The sequence below is a fragment of the Podospora pseudoanserina genome, chromosome 1 (assembly GCF_035222485.1).
Source record: "Podospora pseudoanserina strain CBS 124.78 chromosome 1, whole genome shotgun sequence".
NCBI classification, from domain to species: domain Eukaryota; kingdom Fungi; phylum Ascomycota; class Sordariomycetes; order Sordariales; family Podosporaceae; genus Podospora; species Podospora pseudoanserina.
In genome coordinates, this window is record NC_085920.1 from 1658336 (window position 1) to 1680704 (window position 22369).

Below are 22369 nucleotides of genomic sequence, written 5' to 3' on the forward strand. Positions count from 1 at the left end.
TGCCGAGAAGAAGAAACAAGTATGCTGGGTTTGTCGACGATCGTGAGGGTATCAATCCTACCGGAAACAAACCTGCACCCTACTCAGTCGCGATGAGAGGGCAGCATGTGTATGAATGAGGTATGTGACATAGAAGAAGACAAAGTGGCTGCGAATGAGCCTGCTCCGGGAAAGCTGTGGTTGGCGAGCAGAGGTGACAACTGCTGAAGAATAGGTAAGGATGCAGTGTAATCCAACAAGTATTCCCATGAGTGATGTTGGTTTTTAGAAAGAGACCATCCGTCGTGGAGGCCCACGATCCGCTCCAAGTGGCGATTGCCCAAGGTCCGCAAACTCACAATCACGGCTGATGGCACGACCTGGCGCAGTTGGCGAATCCTGGATCCGATCACCAAATGCATACGTTTGCGCACGACCCAGCCCTTTGCGCTGCTGCTTTAAGCGGCCCATCAGCCGCTCGCAAGTCTTCTCGTGCCCAGCGGCGCCCATCTCAACATACGCCCGAGGGTAGCAGCGTTCTTGGTGTTCAGAGAAGAAACCACTATACCCCCCGTCCAGAATGTAAACATCAGGGTATGTGAGTCTCGGGTAAGCCTCCTGGTTCAGTTGTCGGTCCTCGGAACGGATATGGCGAGCCATGAGCGGAGCACGGTGAGCAGAGTATTCGCAGTGAAAGATGAGAAGGGTGCGCCCTGGCATGGGAGTGCGAAACAGATGGTCTGCCAGAAGATCCTTATCATTGTAGTTGATGGCGCCATCAATGTGACCACCTTCATATTCGTACTCGAAGCGACAGTCGACGATCATCTTGTGTTGGTACTGGTCGCTGTATTTGCCGTCCAACACTTCAAGCATGGTGTCGCGGGTAATGCGAGGAATGTTATCTTGTTCATCTTCGGGCATGAAATGTGGTAGCAGTGGCTCCTGGGTTTCCTCGATTTCGGGCAGAGCAGCGTCAGGCTCCTTGGGTTTCATAATCTCCTCGGCGCTTTCAAACATGCTCAGTGAGCGACGAGTCGTCCACCTCCGCGGCCGGCCGGCAGGATTCGAAGACTTGCGAGAGTGGCTGATTGGTGATCCGTTCCGGACACCGCTAAGACCAGGCAAGTTGAACTGGGGCCTTGGGCGATTGCTTGCCATGATCATGCAAGGGCTATTAGCACTGAGGGACCGCCTCTGTTGAGGAGGCGAGTCCTGAAAACATTCGCTCAGCGACATCGAGGTCGAAGGGGAGGAGCCGAGCTGTACCTCACCCCCGAGCTTTAGGGAGGGGAACTGGTTATCACCATTGGAACGACCCGGGATGGCCCCCGTAGTGTAACCTTTGGCACGGCTGAGAGATGGCCGCATCAAACCAAGCTTTCTGCGGGCTCTAAAAACGCAAAACCGTTAGCACCTTGTAGCTGGGGATCCGCAGGGCTGGGAGCGCGTGTCATTAGACTTACTCGGCACCAACGGCCTTGGATGTATCCATAACAGTCTTTTGTGGGATGGGAGACTCCATCATGATATCATCACTCATAGGAATACTCGGTGTTGGAGATGGCACTTCGACATGGCCCGCAAAGGCACCCTTCTGCGGCAATGGTGACATGTCCATCATGTCGACATTACCAGGCGACGACGATGGTGCCAATGGAGGCGTGGTAAGATATTCTGCACGCACACACATTCGTCAGTCCAACCACTTTGTGGCACGTCTCTCAACCACACCCGGCTTACCACGAGACTTGAATCCGTCCATCATGGTGGCCGTGGTAAATAGGGCGCGACGCGGCGTCGGAAACATGGGGCTACTGCAACATTGCGTACACGATTAGTTATTGGACGTCCATGCTCTTTCCGTCCAAAGCCTAGGTCCAAACACTCACCTGGCTTCATTGAGCTTAAAGTTTTGTGACAGGTCCGCCGCCAACGAGGCCGCGGGAGAAGAGCCTCGGACGGCCTTGATGTTAAAGTATTCAGGGTTCTGACGTTGGAAGATATTCATAGACCCAGGACCCAAGGGGCTGGGACCCAAGGGCGGACCAAACAAGTTCGACTGGCCAAACGTGGGAGGCGCCGGCCGGATGGCGGCCAACGGTGAAGAGGTCTCCATGGTGGCTCCAAGGTTCTCTTATCGCATGTACACAGCAGAGAGGGTTGGTGGATGATGCTATCGAAGAACTCAAGAGGTGAAATCGGGTGGCTATTTTTGGCGTGGAGGTACAATGTCTGGATGTCGTGCAGTGGGTGGTGCAGCAGCAGCAGCCAACAGTCGAGGGTGTCGAGACGGTGGATGGTGAAGCTCTGAGCTAGCCGTCGCGGTTGGCCAATGCTGCGAGCTGCCACTTTCTCTTACTGAAATCACGAGAGCATTCGTCAAGGTGTAAAAGGATGTCTTGAGGTTTAAAGGTTGAATTCGGTGCACTGGTTGCTGGGGTTGACCTCAGTTTTCTCGTCGTCCGGTGCAACGCGGGCGGTCTGTGAAGTGCGTTTGGCAGAACCGGGATGGCAGAGGCCAGTCAGTAACGAGGTGATAGCGGGGTTCCGCTCCGGTGGGTGCAGCCAGGGCAAGGAGCTGACGCCGGGAAGGTGCTCGGTTGCTCTCGTCGAGATCGCCAGTTGCCTGTCTAACTGTTGCCGACGCTGCTGTATACCAGATACTCGTGAATGGAGAGGGAATGGGTCGGATCGAGGTCGATTTTGAGAGTTTTATGACGTGCCGCCCACTTTCTTGTTCAGCTCCAAGTTCTGGTTCTTTGCAGGTGCAGAGGATGGACGGTCTGCCAAGTTATGGACAAGGGGTGGCCGGGGGGGTGATATGCAGCAGCAGGCTGACTGGCCGGGGCGTGTCGGACCACAGAAGGTCTGGTGTGGAGGCTAGAATGGAAGTTCTTCTACTCCCTGGATATTGTTTTGCTGAAAAGGAGAGCTTCTGGATAAGGTATCCCTTCCTACAACCAAAGCTGTTCACCGTATACCAATGTCGATGACAACGTTACACACCCAAGGGCCTGTTGAGGGGCGAGGGCGAGGCTACAAGATGGGCAGCAGGTGGTTAAGAAGGAATTTTCCTTGCCGGCGTTGTGCACAGCATCGACAGGGAAGCCCAATCAAGCAGGGCAGTTGATTTTCTTACGGGTTGTCAGGGGAGACTCAACTGGGACCCAGCCTGGCTGCTGCAGCTGCTTAAGCGCAACAGGGGGCCCTGCTTTGGGAATTGTGGAGCGCTGGAGCAGCTTCCCTGTACCCGCCGCAGGGCCATGGAAAAAGGTACAAAGTACTTTTGATAGGTACCAAAGTACACCAGTGCTTGTGAGAGCCCAGCATCGGCAAAACCTCACACAATCGAGGTACATTTCAGCATGAAAACAGCCGCCGTAGGCAGCAGTTCCATTTTGTATGTTCCGTGATTCCGACTCTCTCTCCATGCGCCGCTTCCCCCAGTGGCTTCTTCATGGGCCCGCCACACCGTGCTCTGGGGCAGCTGCCGGCGGCCTGGCGAAAGGGTCGCTAGCAGGCACAGCAAAAAGCGCGGAAGTCAGTCGTCCGTGTAAGTGGAGGAAGCAGTGGGCCAGTAATGGCCATGATCAATGACACCGCGACGACAGCAAATGCAATGAGACATCTGGGAGACAAGACAGTTTGAGAGATTGTCTTGACTTCCAGAGCCTGGCCAGGGCAACGGTTCAAATGGCATGGGTGGATGGCATCTGGCCTCTCGTCATCCCATTCATCCCTGAGGCTATCCACAGTCCAAATTTCTACCCACATACCCATAGGCATTGACCGGCCTGAGAGTCTTCAATACCCCGACAGGCTTTGGCCGGTCGCCGGTCAGAAAAAGGCCAAATAATTTCCTAGATCTCCGAGGGAGGAAGATCTTTAAAAAGTCGGCTTCAGGCCACCAGATATCGTTCAGAAGTCCCAAAGCTCTAAGACCCTCGCACGGCACCTCTCAGTCCTCCCTTGGGATATTTTGTTGCAGACTCAGGACCCGATCTTGAAGTTTGTTCACAAGGTGACTGGGAACGGCCTGAGAAAAGGGGGGTTGTATGTACATGGAGCCATCAAGCTCCCTACAGCTTTGATGCTGACCCAGCAACCGTCCTATTCGGGTAAACATCCCAGTGCCTGGGACGATGTTTCAGAAGCCGTGGAAGATACTCCCAGCGAATGACATGCCCGAAAGGTCATTGGGATCCAGTATGTATTGCTAGCGGTCAAGCACTGCAAGTTAGCGCTTCTACTCCATCACAGTGCATCTCAAAATTAGCCCAGCAAGCAACGGACCACTGAGATGTCGGAATGTCGACTGACGGCCGGCAGTTCATCGTGGAATCTACACTTCAGCCAAATGCTTCGTCCACATGTCAATGACTCTCATCAGGAATAAGAAACCATATGCGAAATGCATGCAAAGACCTGCCTGACCGTTGAAGCTCATGGTCGCAACAATTGGAAGCATCACCGAACGAAGCCGACGCACAGACTAAACAGGAGCTACCTAGCAATAAACATGCGGCAAAACAGTAACACTGTCTGTGCCTCACAATTCCACACATCTTTAGACCAATGACCGTCTCCAATTGCCCGCCTTCCCTTGCCGGTTGCCCTCAGTTCCTTTTTGGTCCATTAGCTATTGTCAAACTCTCGATATCTCCAAACCCAGACACGCGCTTCTCCGGCCGCGTCCAACTCTGCTGGCAGCAACGGCATCATCACGATCCCCAATCTACAACAGGATGTCGATCTTGGCAATGACGATACCGGTCCGATGTCTGGAAGCATTTGTCCAAGATTCGAGATGAGAATTGCGTCAGAGAATCGCTTCGATAAAAGCTTGCCAAGGCTCGCTCCAGCTACAACCCCGGCCAGAGGGCCCTGGCCCCGCTTCTGAAGTGGCCGTGTTGGACATCAACCCTCTCCAGCCGTGGGCCTCTCACCTGCCATTGGCTACTCTACTGGGAGACAGGCTGTATGTGAGGGGTTCTCGTCTCAGACTCATCAAATCAGCCGGCAGAATACAACTGAAGCAAATCACGGTTTCCGGGAAGGAAAAATGAGGTTGCGGGGTCAGTCAGACAGCAGCCCATGACCCCAGTTTTGTTTCCGCCTCGGAGAATTCATGCGGCTCCCAAGAACATATTCGAACGAAACGAACGATATACCGAATGTTAACATCGGTCTCCTTCCTGTCGAGCGATCAGAGGGCATATCGAGCAATGCCTGGAAATAGCACAGCGTTGCTTGGAGTGAGGGGCAGTCCGCCCAGCCTCAGCCTTCTCCATGGCCCAATAGGGAAAGACGTCATCCTCTTCGGCAGGGCTGGGGCGCGCACTTCGGCGCTTTCCCTAAGCTGAACAAGATCGCCCGATAGCGTCTCGAATCCCCATCCTCTCTGCCAATCGCCTTTCAGCATTCTTTCCTTTGACCTTGTCAAATCGCGACATTCAGATCTGTCTGATCCGCCCAAGAACCAAGGAAAGAAGGGACGGTCAAACAAGAGCCAGAATACAAAGTCAAGCAGCGTTATGAATAACGTCTCGTTTGTGTACATACTTGGAGATGCCATCGCTAACTTCAACAACGTTGTCTGTCTTCATACCCCGCTCTGTGGTTTTGATGCAGGGCAGCCCAATGACTCGCATAATCTTTTGAAGATGGAGAAGTCAGCTCAAGCAGAAGCGGTCGGATCTCTATCCAATGGTTATCCGGACTGACATCTCGGCGCAGGCCCAGACGCGCCGGAACTGCCGCTTCGGTCTTCAACTGGCTGCGGCCCAGCTCACATCAGCCGCGCCACAAAAAACCACGCTGAGAAAGTCCCGCATTCCTCCGCCAAAAGCGGATTTCACCATGGAACCGTATGAGGGGGTTGGGCTCCTTTCTCGTCATGGGTCTGTTTGAGAAGCTGCATGTGAGGTTACTAGAGACTTCTGCGGAGTGCAGCGTACGACAGGTGAAGCTCGGTTGTTGGGGAGAAACTTGCCAACACATCGCCGTTGCATTTACAGTTCGCGGGGTAAAAGTAAACAATGAAAACGCGACAAGCAACTTCACATAACACACAAGATACAAATTTCGTGCCGCCTTCGCCGCGGGGTAGCTATCGCGCATACTCGAGGCACGCGGTGTCACCTGATGAACGAGCAGAGCTCCCCTGAGCTGATTGCCTCTTTGGGTATCGGACGCTCACCTCGGTGAGCTCGAGGTTGGTTGAGACAGTATCTCCCAAAGACATGTAAGTTCTCAGCGAGATTTTTCTCTTTAATGTTCAGACAACGAGAGCCAACGGATATTTTTTCGGAGCTCTTACAGTATCATGAAAAGACAACCACCACCATTCCACAGGTGTCTCAATAAAGATGCCTGCCACAACGTCGTATGGCCTACACACTTCCTTAGAGACAACACTTTCCGCTAGCACTGGTCGCTAAGAATTATCTCTTGGCGACAACACAGGATTTCGGCTCACTGGGCGGCGCGGCGGCCAACTGGCCCTCTTGCGATGCTTATTCCCCACAATACTGCTTCCCGCTGTCAGCGCCGCCTCACCAACGGCGAGGCGTGTTTGCCATTCCGTCCTTCGGTTTCCTCAGAGACCGGCCAGCTACGGCTAGCGCGCACAGCTTTAGTTGGACAGCGAGTACAAACAATGACAACGCAGGTTCGCTGCAGTAGAACATGAACGCGGCGGCGGCGGTGCTCTAGTTACAACGACACCCGCAAGGATACTGGTCACCTGTTCTGGCGAGGGTTTTGCTTTTAACAGAAGTCGGTAGTATTCGGGGACCAAAGCAACTCCACTATGCTCAGCCGAGCATGGGTGTCATGTCAACCGCTCGTCGTGAGAAAACGGCGGCGTTGGGCTTGGTTGGCTTCTTGGGGATCCGTGATAGAGTGGGTGATGGAGACGCTGTTCGGCTGGATGAAATAAAGATTTCCTCGGGCACACAGCCTGAACAAAAAATGCCTTCACAATGATTGAATGAGGATGCAGCTGCTCGGGGAACCATGGGAATCTTTCTCTGGCTGCTATGCCAAGTAGATGCTAGCTGAGACCCTGAAGGAAGGATAAGATCTAGGACTTTGCCGACGAGGCTAGGAACTGTCCAAGCTAGAGGCTTGTCCACAGTGAGGTTTACATTCGCGCTGGCAGAAGAGATGACCATAGACTGGATGCTGTGATATCTACTGATGAGGCAGGTACGTGAGAGCAGGAAGAAGGCATCTCGGTCTGGGCTTTCTGTCTTAGATGGCGAGCGCATGTCTGAACCGAGAAGCTGGCAATCTGGTAGTGGTATTCGGGAATGTTTCACTTGCATCTCGCTTTCTATTCCATGATGGGTGAGGACAGTAGTAAGAGCTGGGGGAACGACACACTAGACTTTCGCTTGGAGTCTTGAACAGTTTGTCAGCCAGTACTTGAAGAGATTGGGATTGTCTGGATGGGGCATGTTCACTTACACGTATTTGTCTGACGGAGTGGTACGTTGAGCAAAGCTGCTGTCACCCGTAGAAACCATATGGTTGTGAGACCATAACAAAGTACGGGAAGCAGGAAGTCAACTTCTTGATTTTAGGATTCGGGCTAGGATCGAGGTAGTACGACATTTCTACTCATCTATTCCCACAGAACCAGTGCTCACTAGATGCTACGCAACCATCTGCTTCTATGCCTATACAGTATAGCCTAACTGTAGAATTGCATCTGTAAAGGGACCGAATGTGACTTCATATTCTCTGACATATTGAACTGCTCGATATGTGAAAAGGGCCAGATTTCTGGCAGTTTTGTCCTGAAGTTGGCACGCTAGCATAGCGGTGTTGCTCCGAGTACAACGGGGATTTACAAACTCAGCTAGGACGCTCTTCTTTACATAGGTAATGTAGAGAGCATATGGGACAACAAACAACCATCCGGAGAACAGGTAAAGAATGAGATCTTCTTTGACGTCAAAATTTATAAACCTAAATAATTTCCTTGTCCTGTAGTACAAAGGCAAAACGGCACTATGAGAATATGGATGGGGAATATCTGGATGACCTCAACCACAATACCAGACCACTAGTTTTCATCACTTTGGATAACACCTGCGCAAAAGACTCACCTCGTCAATCAAAAAGATCAATTGGAATATCATCGAATATCCATGATAGCCTCAACCTCGGCCCCTCTCATAAGCCCTCACAAACCGTTGAAACAACCATCCATGATCCATGTCCAGCACAAATGCTTAAAGCAACCCACGGAACCCACGTCTTCAAAATTTTCGTCCGGACTCATGTCGGTATCTGCATTCAGCAGGGATAATGCCGCAGAAACTGTACCGGAATTCCCTTGCAAGAGTTTCTAGAACACATTTTGGTCAACCCGAACAGCTGAGAAACAGTTCGTCCAATATAAGATGCATCAATCGGGGTACCTCTTTTTCTGCAAGCTTTCAGGTTATCGCATGCAACTCTTAAACAAGGGGGCGCTAGCGCAAAAGCCGAAACCCCGTTTCTCGTTATCGAAAGCGGTAAATACAGGCAGAAAATATGCCCCGCTAAAAATTTCCTGGCTGCAGTGCTTGATTCGAGCTGGATGGAAGCCCATGTCCATGCTCTGCGATTGCTACTGTTGCGACAGTTGATGCTTGGTGCATTGAAGAAAATACCCTTCGCTCTCAACCACCACCACACCTCTCACCTTACTGAACAGATCAATTGTCCTTTCCATTACACCAACTCCCACCCATCATGGGCAGCAAAAGAAAAAGAACGCCCAAAGAGGTGCAAAACGACACCGCCGCTGCTCAGCAACCAATCCAGAAGCGCTCCAAGAAGGATGACACCACGACAACAACAACAGAACCACTAGCTCCCGTAAGCAACGGCTCGACATCAACAAAATCAAAAACCCCCAAGGTCACCCTCTTCGTCGAGCACCCTACGGGCGAAGACCGCAAACGCGAAGCGGAGCTCTACGACCAACTCGGCCGCGAAGACGAATCCGATCGCATAAAAGCCGCCAGTTCCATCATCTCCAGCCTCCTCTCTGGGGATGGCGTCGATGAGCCCGTTCTCCGTCGGCACCTCGAGAAGCGTCTCTTTCGCGGGTTGGCGAGCGGGAGGAATGCTTCCCGTTTGGGATTCAGTCTGGTGTTGACAGAGATTTTGGGGCAGTTATACGGGAACGAAAATCTAGCGGAGAAGAAATACACTGGGCTGAGCTTTGAGGAGGTGAAGAAGATTCTCGTCAAGAGCACCACACCCTTTGGGAATCTGGCTGGGCAAGAAGAGAGGAACCACTGGTTTGGACAGCTGTTTGGCGTGGAGTGTTTTGTTCGGAGTGGGGTTTTGTTTCAGGACCAAAAGAAGTGGGGGGAGATTTTGGGGTTGTTGCTTGGGTTGTCGATGAAGAAGAGTTGGTTGAAGACGCAGTGCGGGTATGTGATTGTGCAAGCGGTGGCGCAGATGGGGAAGAAGATGGCGGAGGAGACGCTTGCGAGGTTGGCCGAGGAAGGGTTTGCGAAGACGCCCGAGGGGGTGGGGATTTGGATTACGGCGTTGGATAGGTTTCCTGATATGAAGGTTCCAGCGCAGCCGTGGAGGAATCCGCTGGCGGGGAGCTCGTTGGCTGCGCTGCCGGCTGCGCTGAAGGATAGTGGACGGGAGCAGACTAGTGATGAAGGAGCGAAGAAGCCAAAGGCGGGTAATTGGACGGCACAGTTGCACTTTGTGTGGGATTTGATACTGGCGCATTTTGCAAAGGCCGGGCAGAAGTCGGAGAACGAGGCTTTGGAGCAGTTTGAGCAGTTCTGGAGTCGGGTTGTTGACGGTGAGTTTGGCAGTGATGTTTGTCAGGGGATAGGTCTACTAACACGATTGCAGAGGGCTTCTTCTCCAAGAACTCTTCAGACAGCCAGAAGTTTTCAGGCTTCATGATCTTCCAGAAGATGCTCGAAGGCGCGCCGAATTGCGAGTTCATTGTCAAGACACTGTTCAGCAAGAACTTGATGGCATGCTTGATGAACCAGGCTGCCAAAGAGGATCGGTACTTGCATCGGGCGGCTGTCAAAGCGCTCAAGGCCCTTGAGGCTGCTGCTCATCACAACCCGAACTGGCTGCCAACAATTCTCAAGGGACTGTTCGGGAAGCATGGTGCGTACAACTTTGACCAGCGAACAAACACCAAGACGATCGATAAGCTGCTCCAGAACACCACTTCCGATACTATCAAGCCTGTTCTCAAGGTCTTGCAGCTCAAGGACCCATCCAAGAGTGGTCTAGACCTCGAACAGTATTACCAGGCCCTTGGCAACTATCTCCTCAGACTTTCCAGCGCGTTTTCAGAGGAACAGTATGCGAAGGAATCGAACAAGAGAGGCGTTGCCCAGAAGGCTATCAAGGTTCTCGCTGAGCTTGCGTACTCTAATAACGCTGTTCCTGAGAAGGTCCGCGAAACACTGCGGACAAGGGCAACATCTGCGTTTGCCAAGCTCACCAGCAGGTCAGATGCCTTTGGTGATCTTTGTGATGCCATTTTGTCTATTGAGACTGAGGTGGATCCCGAGGACGAGCTTGCCCTCACTGTCCTCCCCCGTGCCTTTGAGAGGCTGAAAGACTTGCTTGATCACGACAAGACCACAGAGGAAACCAAAGGTCCTCGACAAGCGTTGGCTTTGCTATTTGCTGTTGGCATTCTTCAGTTCTACAACCAGGATCCTGATGTCATGGATTTGTTTGATGAACTTGAGGAGTGCTATGAGAAGCTTGTTGGCGAGAGCGACGAGGAAGAGGGCGGTATCTCAGAGTTCCTTGTCGAGGTCCTGCTTGCCATGGTTGCTCGGCCTTCAGCACTAATGAAGCAGGTGTCCCGGCAGGTATTCGAGGCATTCACCCCTCTCATGTCAGCAGAAGCCATCAAACTGTTGACTGATCCCTTGGCTGCTGATGAAAGCGCCAAGGGCCAGCAAGCACTTTTCAGCACCGAAGACGAAGACATGATGGATGCCGAAGCCGGAAGCGACGATGAGAGCGAAATCGAAGATGACGCAGCCCTCGACTCAGACGTCGAGATGGCCAACCTCGAAGACGCCGGTTCCGATGAAGGTGACTCCGACAGCGAGGACAACTCGGGCTCCGCCGACGAAGACGACGAAGCCGAAAAGGAAAACCAAGAAACCCTCGACGCCCTCGACAAGGAACTCTCCGCAGCCCTCGGCACACACCGCCTAGACCAGGACGCCGACGCAGCCTCGGACGACGGCTCAGACATGACCGACTCGGAAATGCTAGCCGTCGACGAGAAACTCGCCGAGATCTTCAGACACCGCGCCAAAGCCACCAGCAAGAAGAAGGAGAACAAGGACGCCAAGGAGACCGTCATCAACTTCAAGCACCGCGTTCTCGACATGTTGGGTATCTTTGTCAAGAAGGAATCCACCCAGGCGAACCCCCTCGTCTTCGAGGCTGTCCTCCCCTTGCTCAACCTCATCCGCACGACAACCGCCAAGCCGCTCGCCAACAAGGCACACGAGGCGGTTCAGAACCTGTCAAAGGGCATCAAGAAGGCGAGGTCGGAGGGGAAAACACCTGCTATTGAAGGGGACGAGCACTACGAGATGTTGGGGAAGCTGCACGAGGAGGCGGCCAGGGATCCCTCGCATGCGTTCACCAAGGCTGTGTCGACGTGCTGCTTGACGGTTGCTTCGCTCATGTGCAATGATGATGATGCTGAGAGCGATGACATGGCCAAGGTTTTCAACCTGTATGCCGAGACGCAGCTGAAGTGGTTCCGTGGCGAGGTCAAGATTCAAGCGTCGTTCTTTTCGGACTGGCTCAACTGGTGCCAGGCTCATGCTAATGCTGCTGCTAGTGCTGCTGCTGCTGCGAAGAAGGAAGAGAAGTAGAGAAGTGATGTGTATGTGGTGTATGTAGAGAGTGTGGGAGATGGATAAATACCCAAATGTTGATTTTTGTTCCCAACACCCCAACCACATGTTGCTGCAAATCATATGGTAAGAACATGCCTATCAGGACTAACCATAGCCTCCAATCTGTCACTCCAACAGCATCGGCAAGTCCGTAATGCAATTCCAGGCCTACAGGCCACAGACGGGGTATCTTCTACCTCCAGCCTGCCCACCAGCCATAAATTTATCGCTGCCAAATGTTTACAAATACAATTCCGATTGTTCCCACCTGCAACGCCTCGCCCGTTCTTCTTCAATCATGTTCACTCCTCCATCTTATCCCCCTCCTTCTTCTCCTCCTCCTCATCATCACTATCATCCAGCGACTTCTTCGCCAACCTCTCCGCCTCCTCCCTCAACGCCTTGGGAACCTCCTGATGCAACCCCTTAGTCGGGCCATCCCTCCCGCTGATCCAGCTCATCTCCAGCTCAAACTCCTTATCCTTGCTGTCATCGTGCGCAACATAGATAATCCTCGCCGCCTCCTTGACCGCCTCCTCCAAGGTGATCCCCTCGCCCGTCAGGTCCAGCTTCTCCAGCTCAGCCTTGGCCGCCTGTCTCCCCTTGCCGGTAGCGGCACCATAGTACCCCCAGTACAGACCCGAGGGCTCAATCATGTAGAGAAAAGGACCGCCATACTTCTTGTCGGGGTTCTTGCCGCCGGCGCCGCACGAGGGGCCGGAGCCGACTTGGCCGTCGACGGGGAGCTCCTCCTGGGCGTCGAAGCCGCCTACGATGGCGGTGATGCCGAAGGGGCGGACGGACTGGTAGAGGGTGTGGGCTTGGAGGTAGTTGCCCATGCGGGAGGCCAGGTCGGAGGTTGTGATGGGGGTCTTGAAGTTGTCGCGCCATGAGCGGGCTTCGTCGCGGGCTCGGTCTACAAAGTGCCGGCCGTCGGGGAGCATGCCGGAGTATACCTGGGAGTGGGAAGGTCGTGTTAGTGGGCGGGATGGACGAAGAGAGAGGAAACGAAATAGAGAGGAACATACAACACCCAAATGTCTATCCACGGTCGCGATGCGCTTGTTGGCACCTGGCTTGAGGAGCTTCGATGTGACAATCTTTTCCACCGCGAGCACGACGCCGTCCTTGCACCGGATGCCGATCGAGGTGCCGCCGTTCTCGACCGCCTTCACGGCGTACTCGACTTGGAAGTTGCGGCCATCGGGGGAGAAGATGGAGTTGGAGAGATCGTAGCCTGTTCCTATCGACGTCTGTTGTTGCGGGGGGAGGTCGCGCTGTCAGCATGTCATTGTCGCTTTTTGGAGGGGTTCGCTTGGGTATGGGTTGTGGTGGGTAAGGTAGGTTTCGCTGCGGCTGCGAGATGGGGGGGTCAACTAACCATTGTGAATGTGAATTTGGGTTGTTATTATTGCTGTAACGGTCGAATTGGCGGGGGCTTGAGGGAGTGGGAAAAGTCACTAGTTTCCACTGCCGGAGGTGGGAGTTCAAGGGTTGGTGATGGTCGAGTTGTAGTCTGGCTTGCGTCGTTGCGAGCTGCTGCTGGACAGAGAGCTTCCATCAGGCAGCCTGGAGCTGCGCGTTGCTTGGCTTCCCGGGGCCAGGGTGGGAGCTCGAGGCTGGCGTATGTGGCTCGTGCCTGCCGCCCCACGAGCTGTCAGCCACAAAAGAGCTCTGGGAGCGCACGGACCATGAAATTGCCCCTGAACCCCTTTTCTTTGGGCATCAACCAACGCGAACACTCAGCTATCCATTTATTGCTGGTAATCAAGACTCAAAATAGATCATCATGGCGCCTTTCAGTTTTGAGAATCCACATATCTGCTACCACTGCTCAGCCATACAACTTCATCTCGAACTGAAACCCCAGATTCTCTGCTGCTTCGGGTGTATGTATAATGGTCCAGGCAGGACTACAGATAAAGGCGAATATGTCTGCTTCGAGTGTGCACGCCCATTCTCAGGCACTAGTGGTTTAGATCTTTGCTACCGCTCAACCTTGCCTTACGATCTCTCACAGGCCCTGACCGCTGCCGAGTCTGACCATTGCGAGTTCTATCGCTGGGTTATTCACAGAGTCACTCGCTTCTTCAAGATCCAGGAAACACCAAGCGGCTGGAAGTCCAAAAAAGCAGTTGGAATTCTAACGCAAAGGTCACGTTTTGAACTTTCCGGAATATCGAATGAGGTTGGGAGAGCCAATCTAGATATCAAGTTCTTCAGCCATTGGGTTGATGATGATGGCAACAAACACGAAACACGACATAACCTTGGAGATTTTGATGCTTGGGATACGGGCGATGACCCGTCTTTCGGTCTCGTGTCGTCGCGGCCCTACGTGCAGGATGTCAAATCAGCCCAGTCGATCGACTTCGCTAGGTCATCTTTCGAAACATGCATGAGAAGCCATCCCTGGTGCAGAACCGATCAGATCAACCATATGACCGTGTCCCGCTGGCCGGGTGGTGCCTTGTCCTACGAAAGGATAGACCCCAGGGACATACCCATCCGCCTCCTGGATATTGCCACCGGACCGTCCCCTGGGGCTGATGCAGAATACATCAAACTGATCGAGACCACAGTCGATGACAAAGACGGCCAGCTCATTGAGCAAATTGCCCAAACAGGCTTCATAGTTCTCTCCTACTGCTGGGGGGGTGATCAGAATTCCAAACTGGTCGCTTCCAACCTTCAAACCTACAAGACCGAAGGCATCAAGCTGGGCCAGCTAGACCAGTCTCTCCAAGACGCGGTCTGGGTCGCCAGGCAGATAGGAATCCGCTACCTCTGGATCGATGCTTTATGTATCCCCCAAGATGATCTCGATGGCCAGGGAAACAACCCCGACAAAGCCCATGAAATCAGCCGCATGGCCTCCTACTACGGTCGAGCAACCCTGACAATCCTCGCCGCTTCCGCCTCTAGAGCCGTGGATGGTTTCCTACAAAAACGGCAACCAGCAACTGACTTCGACATGGCACCCACCCACGCTCAGTTAATCGTATCTGATAACACCAAGACCAATGACGACACTCCCGATAAAGTCCACAACATCCTCCTCGCCAAACAGTCCCCCAACCCCCCTATAGAACCAATAACAACCCGCGGCTGGACCCTCCAAGAATCCCTCCTATCCCGCCGCATCCTCATCTACGGTGTCAACCAACTGTACTGGTCCTGCCTCAATTCCTTCGCCGGCTGCGGTGGCAAAATCACCAACTTAACCAACCGAACCATCCCCGGTATGGAGTCCCTCGTTCCAGGAGTATACCCCATAGGCAGTCTGATCGACCAGCCTGTTTACCTGCAGTGGAACTCCATCGTCAAGACTTATACCCAACGCTTTCTATCACAACCAGGTGACAAACTATGGGCTATCTCCGCGCTTGCTAGCCACATCGTCCAAGTTAGTGCTCACAGGGGAGAAAAGCCCATTTATGCGGCTGGGCTATTGGTCGATGAAGCAAATCCGGGGACGTGGTTGCAGCAGTTGTTGTGGTATCCTGACTCGATTGAGGGAAGAGATAACAAGAGACCACCTGGCGGTAGATACAGAGCACCGAGTTGGTCGTGGGCAAGTCTTGATGGCGTGGTGAAGGTGCCTAGCTGGTGGCATGAAATGGAGGAGTATGCCGCTGTGGAAGAATGGGGGGTTGAACCAGCTGTGAAAGGGGCGATGTATGGAGGACTGAGTGGGGGGTATATCTTTTTAAGGGCGGTGACGCAACCGATTTGTCGCATTGCGGGGAGGTGTGGTGACGTTGTGTGGGCTGAGAGGTTACAGACTGAAGGTACTGGAGATGATGACTTTGATTGGACATACTCTCGAAAGGGGGGTAATCTCGAAGGAGCTGCAGACAGTTGGGTCTTGGTGTTGTTGGCGGATTCTGGCGAGTACAGAAGCGTGATTGAGATAGGGCTTCAGGATCCTGGAGTTGGAGCGAGAATATTGCTTGTTGGCTTGTCATCTTTGTCAACGGGACAACTTGTGGGGGTCAGAGGAATAATAGTCGAGCAGACTGTAGATGATGATGAGTTGAGGTTCTGTAAGCGACGTGGGAGTTTCCGACTGAAAATGGGGAAGCATGCAAATGGGGGCCAAGATCTGGCAGCCAAGTTCTTCAAGAAGGGAACAAAGCAAACTCTGAGGATTCTGTAATAAGGCCATGATGATCGTGTATATCGCACCGCGCAAGGCAAACAATTCACCTAAGGAATGGAACCGAGCCAACATAAAGATACCTGAGGTATGCCAAGGGCCGGGTCCCCAGTGGAAAGCTCAGGAGCCGTGGAACCCAGCCCATGATGGCTAGATACCTTACAACGGCGTCAATGAAGGAATATCACGAGGTGTACCATGCCAACCTTGAAAGACGCGATGGCTGTATCACTATTGTGTGATGTCATGGACTCTACCTACCAACGGAAGGGAACAAAGCTAACACAGATAACACAGATATCTCTAAAGAGCTGGGCCTTCTAAGAGACTCAGAGTCTGAAACCCAACTTAGATGTTCCTTAACTTGTGACGGGATCATTCGCAAAAGAAAGACGAGGTAGTCAAAGCAGAAGATCTATATAAATCTCCTTCCCTGAATGAGGTTTCTAGACTTTCCTTCTTGGACAGTAACATCCAACCTGCCATTGCTTTCTCCAGCAACCATTTAAAAAAACCAAAAGGCGCCAGATTCTGTTACAAGAACCGCAATCATGCCGACCGGCGAGGGTTTTGACAAGTTCAAGTGCCAGCGCTTTCACATTCTGAGCTGTCCCAAGCCTTGTAAAGACTGGGTGTCTCATGAATTACCGCTTTTGTGGAAATTGCTTGAGCAGGCTTAGTGAGAAATACCTCGACAGATTGACGGGGCTGATGCCTAACTCACCCGAATGAAAAGACGCCCTCTATAAACTGGTGCATGAGGAGAGGGTCCCTTTGTTCAGGAAGGACTTTTCCGCGTCGGACGCCATCGAGGATAAGAATAATGAAAACACGGAGAACGGATTGCGAAGGTTAGGGGGCAAAGAGAGACACCAGGAGGTCAAACGTCGGCTGATGTCTAGGTATTTACCATAGCGGAGGAAGCAAGTTGACCGAGTTTAGTTTCAGGACTGAATATGGCCGCTGGACAGCCTTGATCATAGCAATATTATCTTGGTATTGACATCTTAGCGGAGCAAACATTATGTGTAAGCAACGTGGGATTTTCTGTCAGATTTCCAGGTTAGATGGAAGCTTCCACCCCGGAGTGCGTCAATGAGTCAACTCAGGTGCCTCAAGTATTGTCATCCTTATTATGAACAATCCTTGATGTTTACAAGACTTGACGATCTAACTCTCAAGATATCGGGTGTTTCATAAGCCCTTGCAATGCTATTAATCTTTCACCCACTTTCACTTAGTTGCTGCTTCATCCCCTGATCCAGATAGAAATTTATTCCACAAAAACCGAAAATACTTTGTGAGCAAGCACAGAAGCACTAATTGTCTCTCTTTGGGTCTCTCCGCATTCCTTTTTCCCCCTTTACTCTCTCGGCACCTCTCAGAAACACAACAGACAAAAGCCTCAACGTAAAGAGCAGACCTCGCCTATCTTGACAACTTCAAAAGCCAGCAGCAACACGCCACCGCGCTTGCGCGATGTGGTGCACAAGCCATTCACCTGCTAACGTTTTTGGATCCTGGGCTGCCTTAGATTCTGCATGCAAGGAGTTTTGATCGAGAACACCTTCTGTAGCAAATGTCTGTACAAGGTCCGACCAGAATATCTCAAAAAACTCGCAGGCGTTGATCCCAAGAGCAATGAATCCCAACAAATATGCCACAGGCTGAGCGTCATGGAGGGAATACCAATCTTCAAACCTGGCTATGGCGATGTAAATGATGCAGATGAGGATACCTTTCCGTAATCCAGGTTCTAGTTTAATTCTCCTTCATGTTAGCCACGCAGGAAGAAGGATGAGAGGGTTTTGAAACTGGTCCGGCTATCAGATAGCTATTCTCGTAGCAATATCAGCCTGAGTTAAAAACATAGAAACACTCCATGCCTCCTATCTGTTCCCTACATCATTCCTCATATCTCACCCTCATGGTGCTCGGAATAGGTGAGAATGCCCTCTGATCCGCCGTCATGTAGGTCCTCAGTCCATTCCCTCCATTCTGACTCTCACCAATCTCGCCTCGAATCTGCCCATCCCAAGACGGACCAGCTTGGGAACCTTTCAGCTGCCCTCTTGTCCCATCCGCCCTCTGTAGACCCTCCAGTCCAACCACCGCCTTGAACATAGCCGCCAAAATCACACGACTGACGCCAGATCCTAGCAACCCACCCCCGATATTATGCAGCAAGTACGACTCCAAATCTCTATCAAGCCTCACTTTTTCCGGCTCTGGAAACACACTGCCATCTCTTCCCACAGCCGTCAAATCCACAACCACCCTCTCCCCAGCCTTCAAGTTCGCAGTTGCTCCGCCGGTTGCGACAACAACATCACCCTTCAACCTCCTCAACACAGCCCCCGAACCCCCCAACCTCCAACCCTCAAGCAAATACATCACCACCCCCTCCTCATCCCCAGCCTTCACAGCCCTCCCCACATCTCCCAAATACCCCCTCCCCTCCCCCAGATAGAAGTCCAAAATCTCCCCCAAAACCCTCACCAGCTCCACCACCCCAAGCGCAACCCCAACCAACACCCCCCCCCCCCATAAACAACCTTTTCCAAATCCCTCCCTCCCGTCTCAAAAACCCCTCCAAAACCCCCTTCCCAAGTTTCCCAATCTCCACCTCATCCTCAGTAGCCCCAACATGCCGGTGAACCAACCCCTCCACCCTCCCCAACAATCCCCCCACCACCCCCTTTTCATCCTTCAACTCCTTGACTACCAACCCCCCAAGCTTACCCGCCATCCCTTTCGCCGTCTGCCTGACTCTAAACTCACTGGCACGACCATCCACATCAGGGGACACACTACCCGCGATGGCGGCAAGTACAGTGAAGAGCTCGTACTCACTGTAGACGCCATGAGGGTTTTGCAAAGTCTTAAGCGGGAGGTTGAAGATTGTCGCGTAGAGCTGCGTCGCGACAGGGGAGAGGACATCGCGGATTATGTCGACTTCGCTGCGGGTGTCAGCAATGGAAGAAGAGACGATAGGGATGCTGCTCTTTTGGAGGTGGTGGGTTATTTTTTCTTGGCAGAACCGATTCAGAGAAGCAGATTGGGATTTTGTGAGGGTTATAGGGGTAGTAGTGGGAGGTGCGGATGGTGTTGTTTGGGGGCTGTTCCAGGGGGGGTTGAAGGAGACGGGAATGCTGTTGGCAAGGATCGTCTTGGCTACTTGGTAAAATCTGATCACGACCGGGGAGGTGTGGCGTTGGGGTTTATCCCAGGTGTAGTTGGGGGAGGTCCCGAGGTTGTCGTGGATCTGCTTGTTCTTGGCCGGGATGACAAAGGGGTAGTGGGCGTAGATGGAGTTGTACTGGAAGTGGTTGGGGAAGGCGCGGAAGATGAGCTTGTGCATGACGTGGCCTTGGCTGATTTTGTTGTCGGAGTTGGGTTCGTTGTAGCTAGATCGGTGTTAGTTTTCATGAACATGGCTTTGAGATTGTGGTGGTGCTTACCCCCAGTTTGTAAGATTCTTGGGCGTGTAGTCCAGAGTGTAGAACCTGTCTCCACGAATGAGACTGACAGCATCAGACAAAATTGCTTTACTCGTGGTATAGTTTGTGCAAAGCCCACTTCCAGGGGAGATAGGAGGCTTGGCTTTCTCGATGACCAGCCCGGGATACATCTCGACAGAGTCAGGCGAGTCGTACAAGTCCCGCAGTTTCTTGGCCACCACAGGGTCGGGGTTGATATCCTCAAAAGTGGTGTGCTTGGTGAGACCCATGAAAGCCCGGAACTCATTGAGGGTAGCCACATTCCAGTAACGCGCTTGCTTGATGCCCAAGATCTCTACCGTCTTGAACACGTTAGGTACCCGGTTGGCACCGAAAGAGCCGGCAATGTCCTCAATGGACTCGGTGAGTATCTTCACTAAGCCATCATCCTCGAATGTGCCGTCAGCCTGGCGAACAAGCCCGCCGAGTGTATTCCGGTTCTCAGGTTCACTAGGAATATCGCGATCAAACTTTGCCAGAGCCCTCAGTACCTCTGGCAACGCCGCCTCATTAGGGTCCTTGCCGTCCAGAAGTCGAGTGAACTCATCAATGGTCCACTTCTCATCCCGTTGAGAAACAGTGCTGTGCCACCGATAAAGAAGATTAAACTCAACCGAAACCTGGTTTCCGACACCACGAGGGGATGGCTGACTGAACATGTTTTTGCCAGACTTGGTGCGAGGGTCGAGACTCCACGTCGTGTCGACATGATTGAGAGCAAGAATCGACCTCGTATAGTCGTGAAGAATGATGTTGGCATAAAGACCGCAAGTGATGAGACGGCCTGTCTGAAACAGGTCATTGTCGTACTTCTCCCAGGCGGCACTTCCTGCTTCCGTGCCTGGCTTGTTGAAACGGCCATTCTCGTTGATCTTGGCAAGCTGTGTCACCACATAGTTGTGGTACCTGTTGAACATGACCAGGAAGACGCCACATCCAGGAGGAAACCCAAGAATTCTCTTGGAACTGAAGCAATCCGGCTTGAGAAGACCGTTTTGGAAGGTCCTCATGGCCTTTTGCTCCACTTCATTTCGACCGTATAAGGGTGACAAGTCGAGATAAGAAGAAGTCTGGTTGATGTTGTAGTCTGAGAAGGACGTCTGAAAACAGTCATGGATGATGAGAGTTGCGAGGTAAAACATTACGCTAGAGATACCTTGGGGATGTGGTTGGAAAGTGTCACCACGTGCCATCAGCATATCGAAGATTGTCGACGGGTCGGGCTGGCTGGGATTTTGAAATGTCAAGGGAGGTACAGTTCTGGCATAAGGTCTGTTGGCAGCCCCAAGTTCGGGGTGATTGATATTGTTCCCAGAGCCATCGGCAGACCGATAGCGGAATTCTTGGCCTAGTGATGTGGCGGGTGGATGGTCGAGGCTATTCCACAGCTGGGTGAGGAGGCCATCCGTGATTTGCTTGCGCTCCTTGGAGATAGTTGGCAGCTTTGACAGAAGCTGGATCAGCCGTTCCAGCAAAAGTTCATTGTCGTCGACAGCTCCTTGGACAGCGGCGTTCAGAAAGGCGAGCAGGGTTTCATAATCCTTGAACCCCAGCGACTTGATGGCACCTATGATATCGGGTGTAGCTTCAGGTTCAAGATTTCCAGGGGCATGAGGATATTCTGCCACTGGATTGAGGGCTTTCTTGACTGCCCGCTGAAGGCCTGAGAGCCTATCTCCGAGTTGTGTGTGCTGATTCGCACTCATATTGATCGATGAGCTTGCGGGCAGTTCCTAGAACACGAGATAGGAGAAATGTGTAAATCCTTGCTGAAATGACTGATCAAGTACGACATCAAATCCCGGCTTTATATAAGAAAGGGACCCGGGACAACCACCATGATCACAAATCAGGCTGCTGTATCACCATGCTATCCATGCATCAAACGTAAGATGCTGGCGAGATCTAGACCGATCATGTCCTTGGCTGAAAGGTTCAGCTGTAAGATTCAGCTGTGAGGGTGTGTTTGATATAAATGCGAACAGGGTCTGTGATTGGTGCTTTCGGGTTGAAGTCAGCACTTGCCTGATATTTTCATGCTTGGTCAGCTTTGGCGGCTGCTTAGGAGTTGTGATGCATGTGGAGTGGTGTAAGAAACATAAGAAAGTCATGTTGCCGCATTTAGCTCGCTGCAAGTTGATTATGCTAATGCACGAGTACAGGGGCAGCTGACCAGGGTGATTTGGCAATGTCACTTTCAGAGAACAGTCAAGGTGTATTGGCTGCGGTGCTGGATGACACGCCTGGTAGGTAGGTAGGTAGGTAGGCAAGAGCCGGGTAAGTGGTTGCTGCTGGGTAGTCCCCACGGAATCGCCACGACCAATCCCCTTACCTAATTTGTGTCTGCATATGTGAATTCCAATGATCATTCCAGCGGTTGGACACTGCTTCTGTTTCAATAGCCAATGAACAGGTAACGATAGCCCTCTGAAGTCGTGCAGTTTCGACCAATCCGACACAAGTTCACTCCATCTCAATCGACGAAATCCCCGCCAATATCGGAGCGAACTTGCATGCCGCCCTTACACATCTCCGAGATGCCTTCTTTGAGCGAATTCTCTGGATAGATGCAATCTGCATCAATCAAGAAGACGACAAGAAAAAGGGAATTAAGTCCAATGAATGGCCGAGATCTATAGTATGGTCGATCGTGTGGTGGTTGGTATAGCTTGGAGAGCCGGACCATAACAGTGATGAGGCATTGGAAGAAATCCGTCGGGCCGCTGCTCAGGGGTAAAGTTGGTTCTATCTTCTCTGCTATGTCTTGCTCCGAAAGTCCCCAATTTAAACAACCCAAAGTGGGC

At 52.3% G+C, this 22369-nt stretch overlaps 5 protein-coding genes across 5 annotated transcripts; 2 read left to right on the top strand and 3 right to left on the bottom strand.

The window, feature by feature from the left end:
- Positions 1 to 264: 264 nt before the first annotated feature.
- MIH1 (m-phase inducer phosphatase) lies at positions 265 to 3121 on the bottom strand (the record flags this gene model as incomplete). Its single annotated transcript, XM_062941706.1, has 4 exons — positions 1872 to 3121; positions 1723 to 1796; positions 1446 to 1656; positions 265 to 1372 (listed from the first exon to the last, which is right to left on the bottom strand). Exons 1-4 carry the CDS (start codon positions 2096 to 2098, stop codon positions 265 to 267), a joined length of 1620 nt encoding a protein of 539 aa, XP_062804589.1. The 5' UTR covers positions 2099 to 3121.
- Positions 3122 to 8576: 5455 nt separating this feature from the next.
- POL5 (DNA-directed DNA polymerase) lies at positions 8577 to 11992 on the top strand. The gene is made up of 2 exons (XM_062941707.1): positions 8577 to 9808; positions 9862 to 11992. Exons 1-2 carry the CDS (start codon positions 8728 to 8730, stop codon positions 11880 to 11882), a joined length of 3102 nt encoding a protein of 1033 aa, XP_062804590.1. The 5' UTR covers positions 8577 to 8727; the 3' UTR covers positions 11883 to 11992.
- A 13-nt stretch (positions 11993 to 12005) lies between these two features.
- PRE10 (putative proteasome subunit alpha type-7) lies at positions 12006 to 13482 on the bottom strand. The gene is made up of 2 exons (XM_062941708.1): positions 13288 to 13482; positions 12006 to 13162 (listed from the first exon to the last, which is right to left on the bottom strand). Exons 1-2 carry the CDS (start codon positions 13288 to 13290, stop codon positions 12209 to 12211), a joined length of 957 nt encoding a protein of 318 aa, XP_062804591.1. The 5' UTR covers positions 13291 to 13482; the 3' UTR covers positions 12006 to 12208.
- A 213-nt stretch (positions 13483 to 13695) lies between these two features.
- QC764_104680 (uncharacterized protein) lies at positions 13696 to 16065 on the top strand (the record flags this gene model as incomplete). The annotated part of the gene is made up of 1 exon (XM_062941709.1): positions 13696 to 16065. The coding sequence occupies one exon, from the start codon at positions 13696 to 13698 to the stop codon at positions 16063 to 16065; it is 2370 nt and encodes a 789-aa protein (XP_062804592.1).
- Positions 16066 to 18472: 2407 nt separating this feature from the next.
- QC764_104690 (uncharacterized protein) lies at positions 18473 to 21407 on the bottom strand (the record flags this gene model as incomplete). Its single annotated transcript, XM_062941710.1, has 2 exons — positions 19527 to 21407; positions 18473 to 19472 (listed from the first exon to the last, which is right to left on the bottom strand). The coding sequence occupies exons 1-2, from the start codon at positions 21269 to 21271 to the stop codon at positions 18473 to 18475; spliced, it is 2745 nt and encodes a 914-aa protein (XP_062804593.1). The 5' UTR covers positions 21272 to 21407.
- Positions 21408 to 22369: the final 962 nt, after the last annotated feature.

Coding starts and splice junctions, on each gene's coding strand:
- POL5 (XM_062941707.1), top strand. CDS start 8,728: ATGGGCAGCAAAAGAAAAAGAACGCCCAAAGAGGTGCAAAACGACACC. Junction 9,809..9,861: donor CTGGAGTCGGGTTGTTGACG/GTGAGTTTGGCA, acceptor ACACGATTGCAG/AGGGCTTCTTCTCCAAGAAC.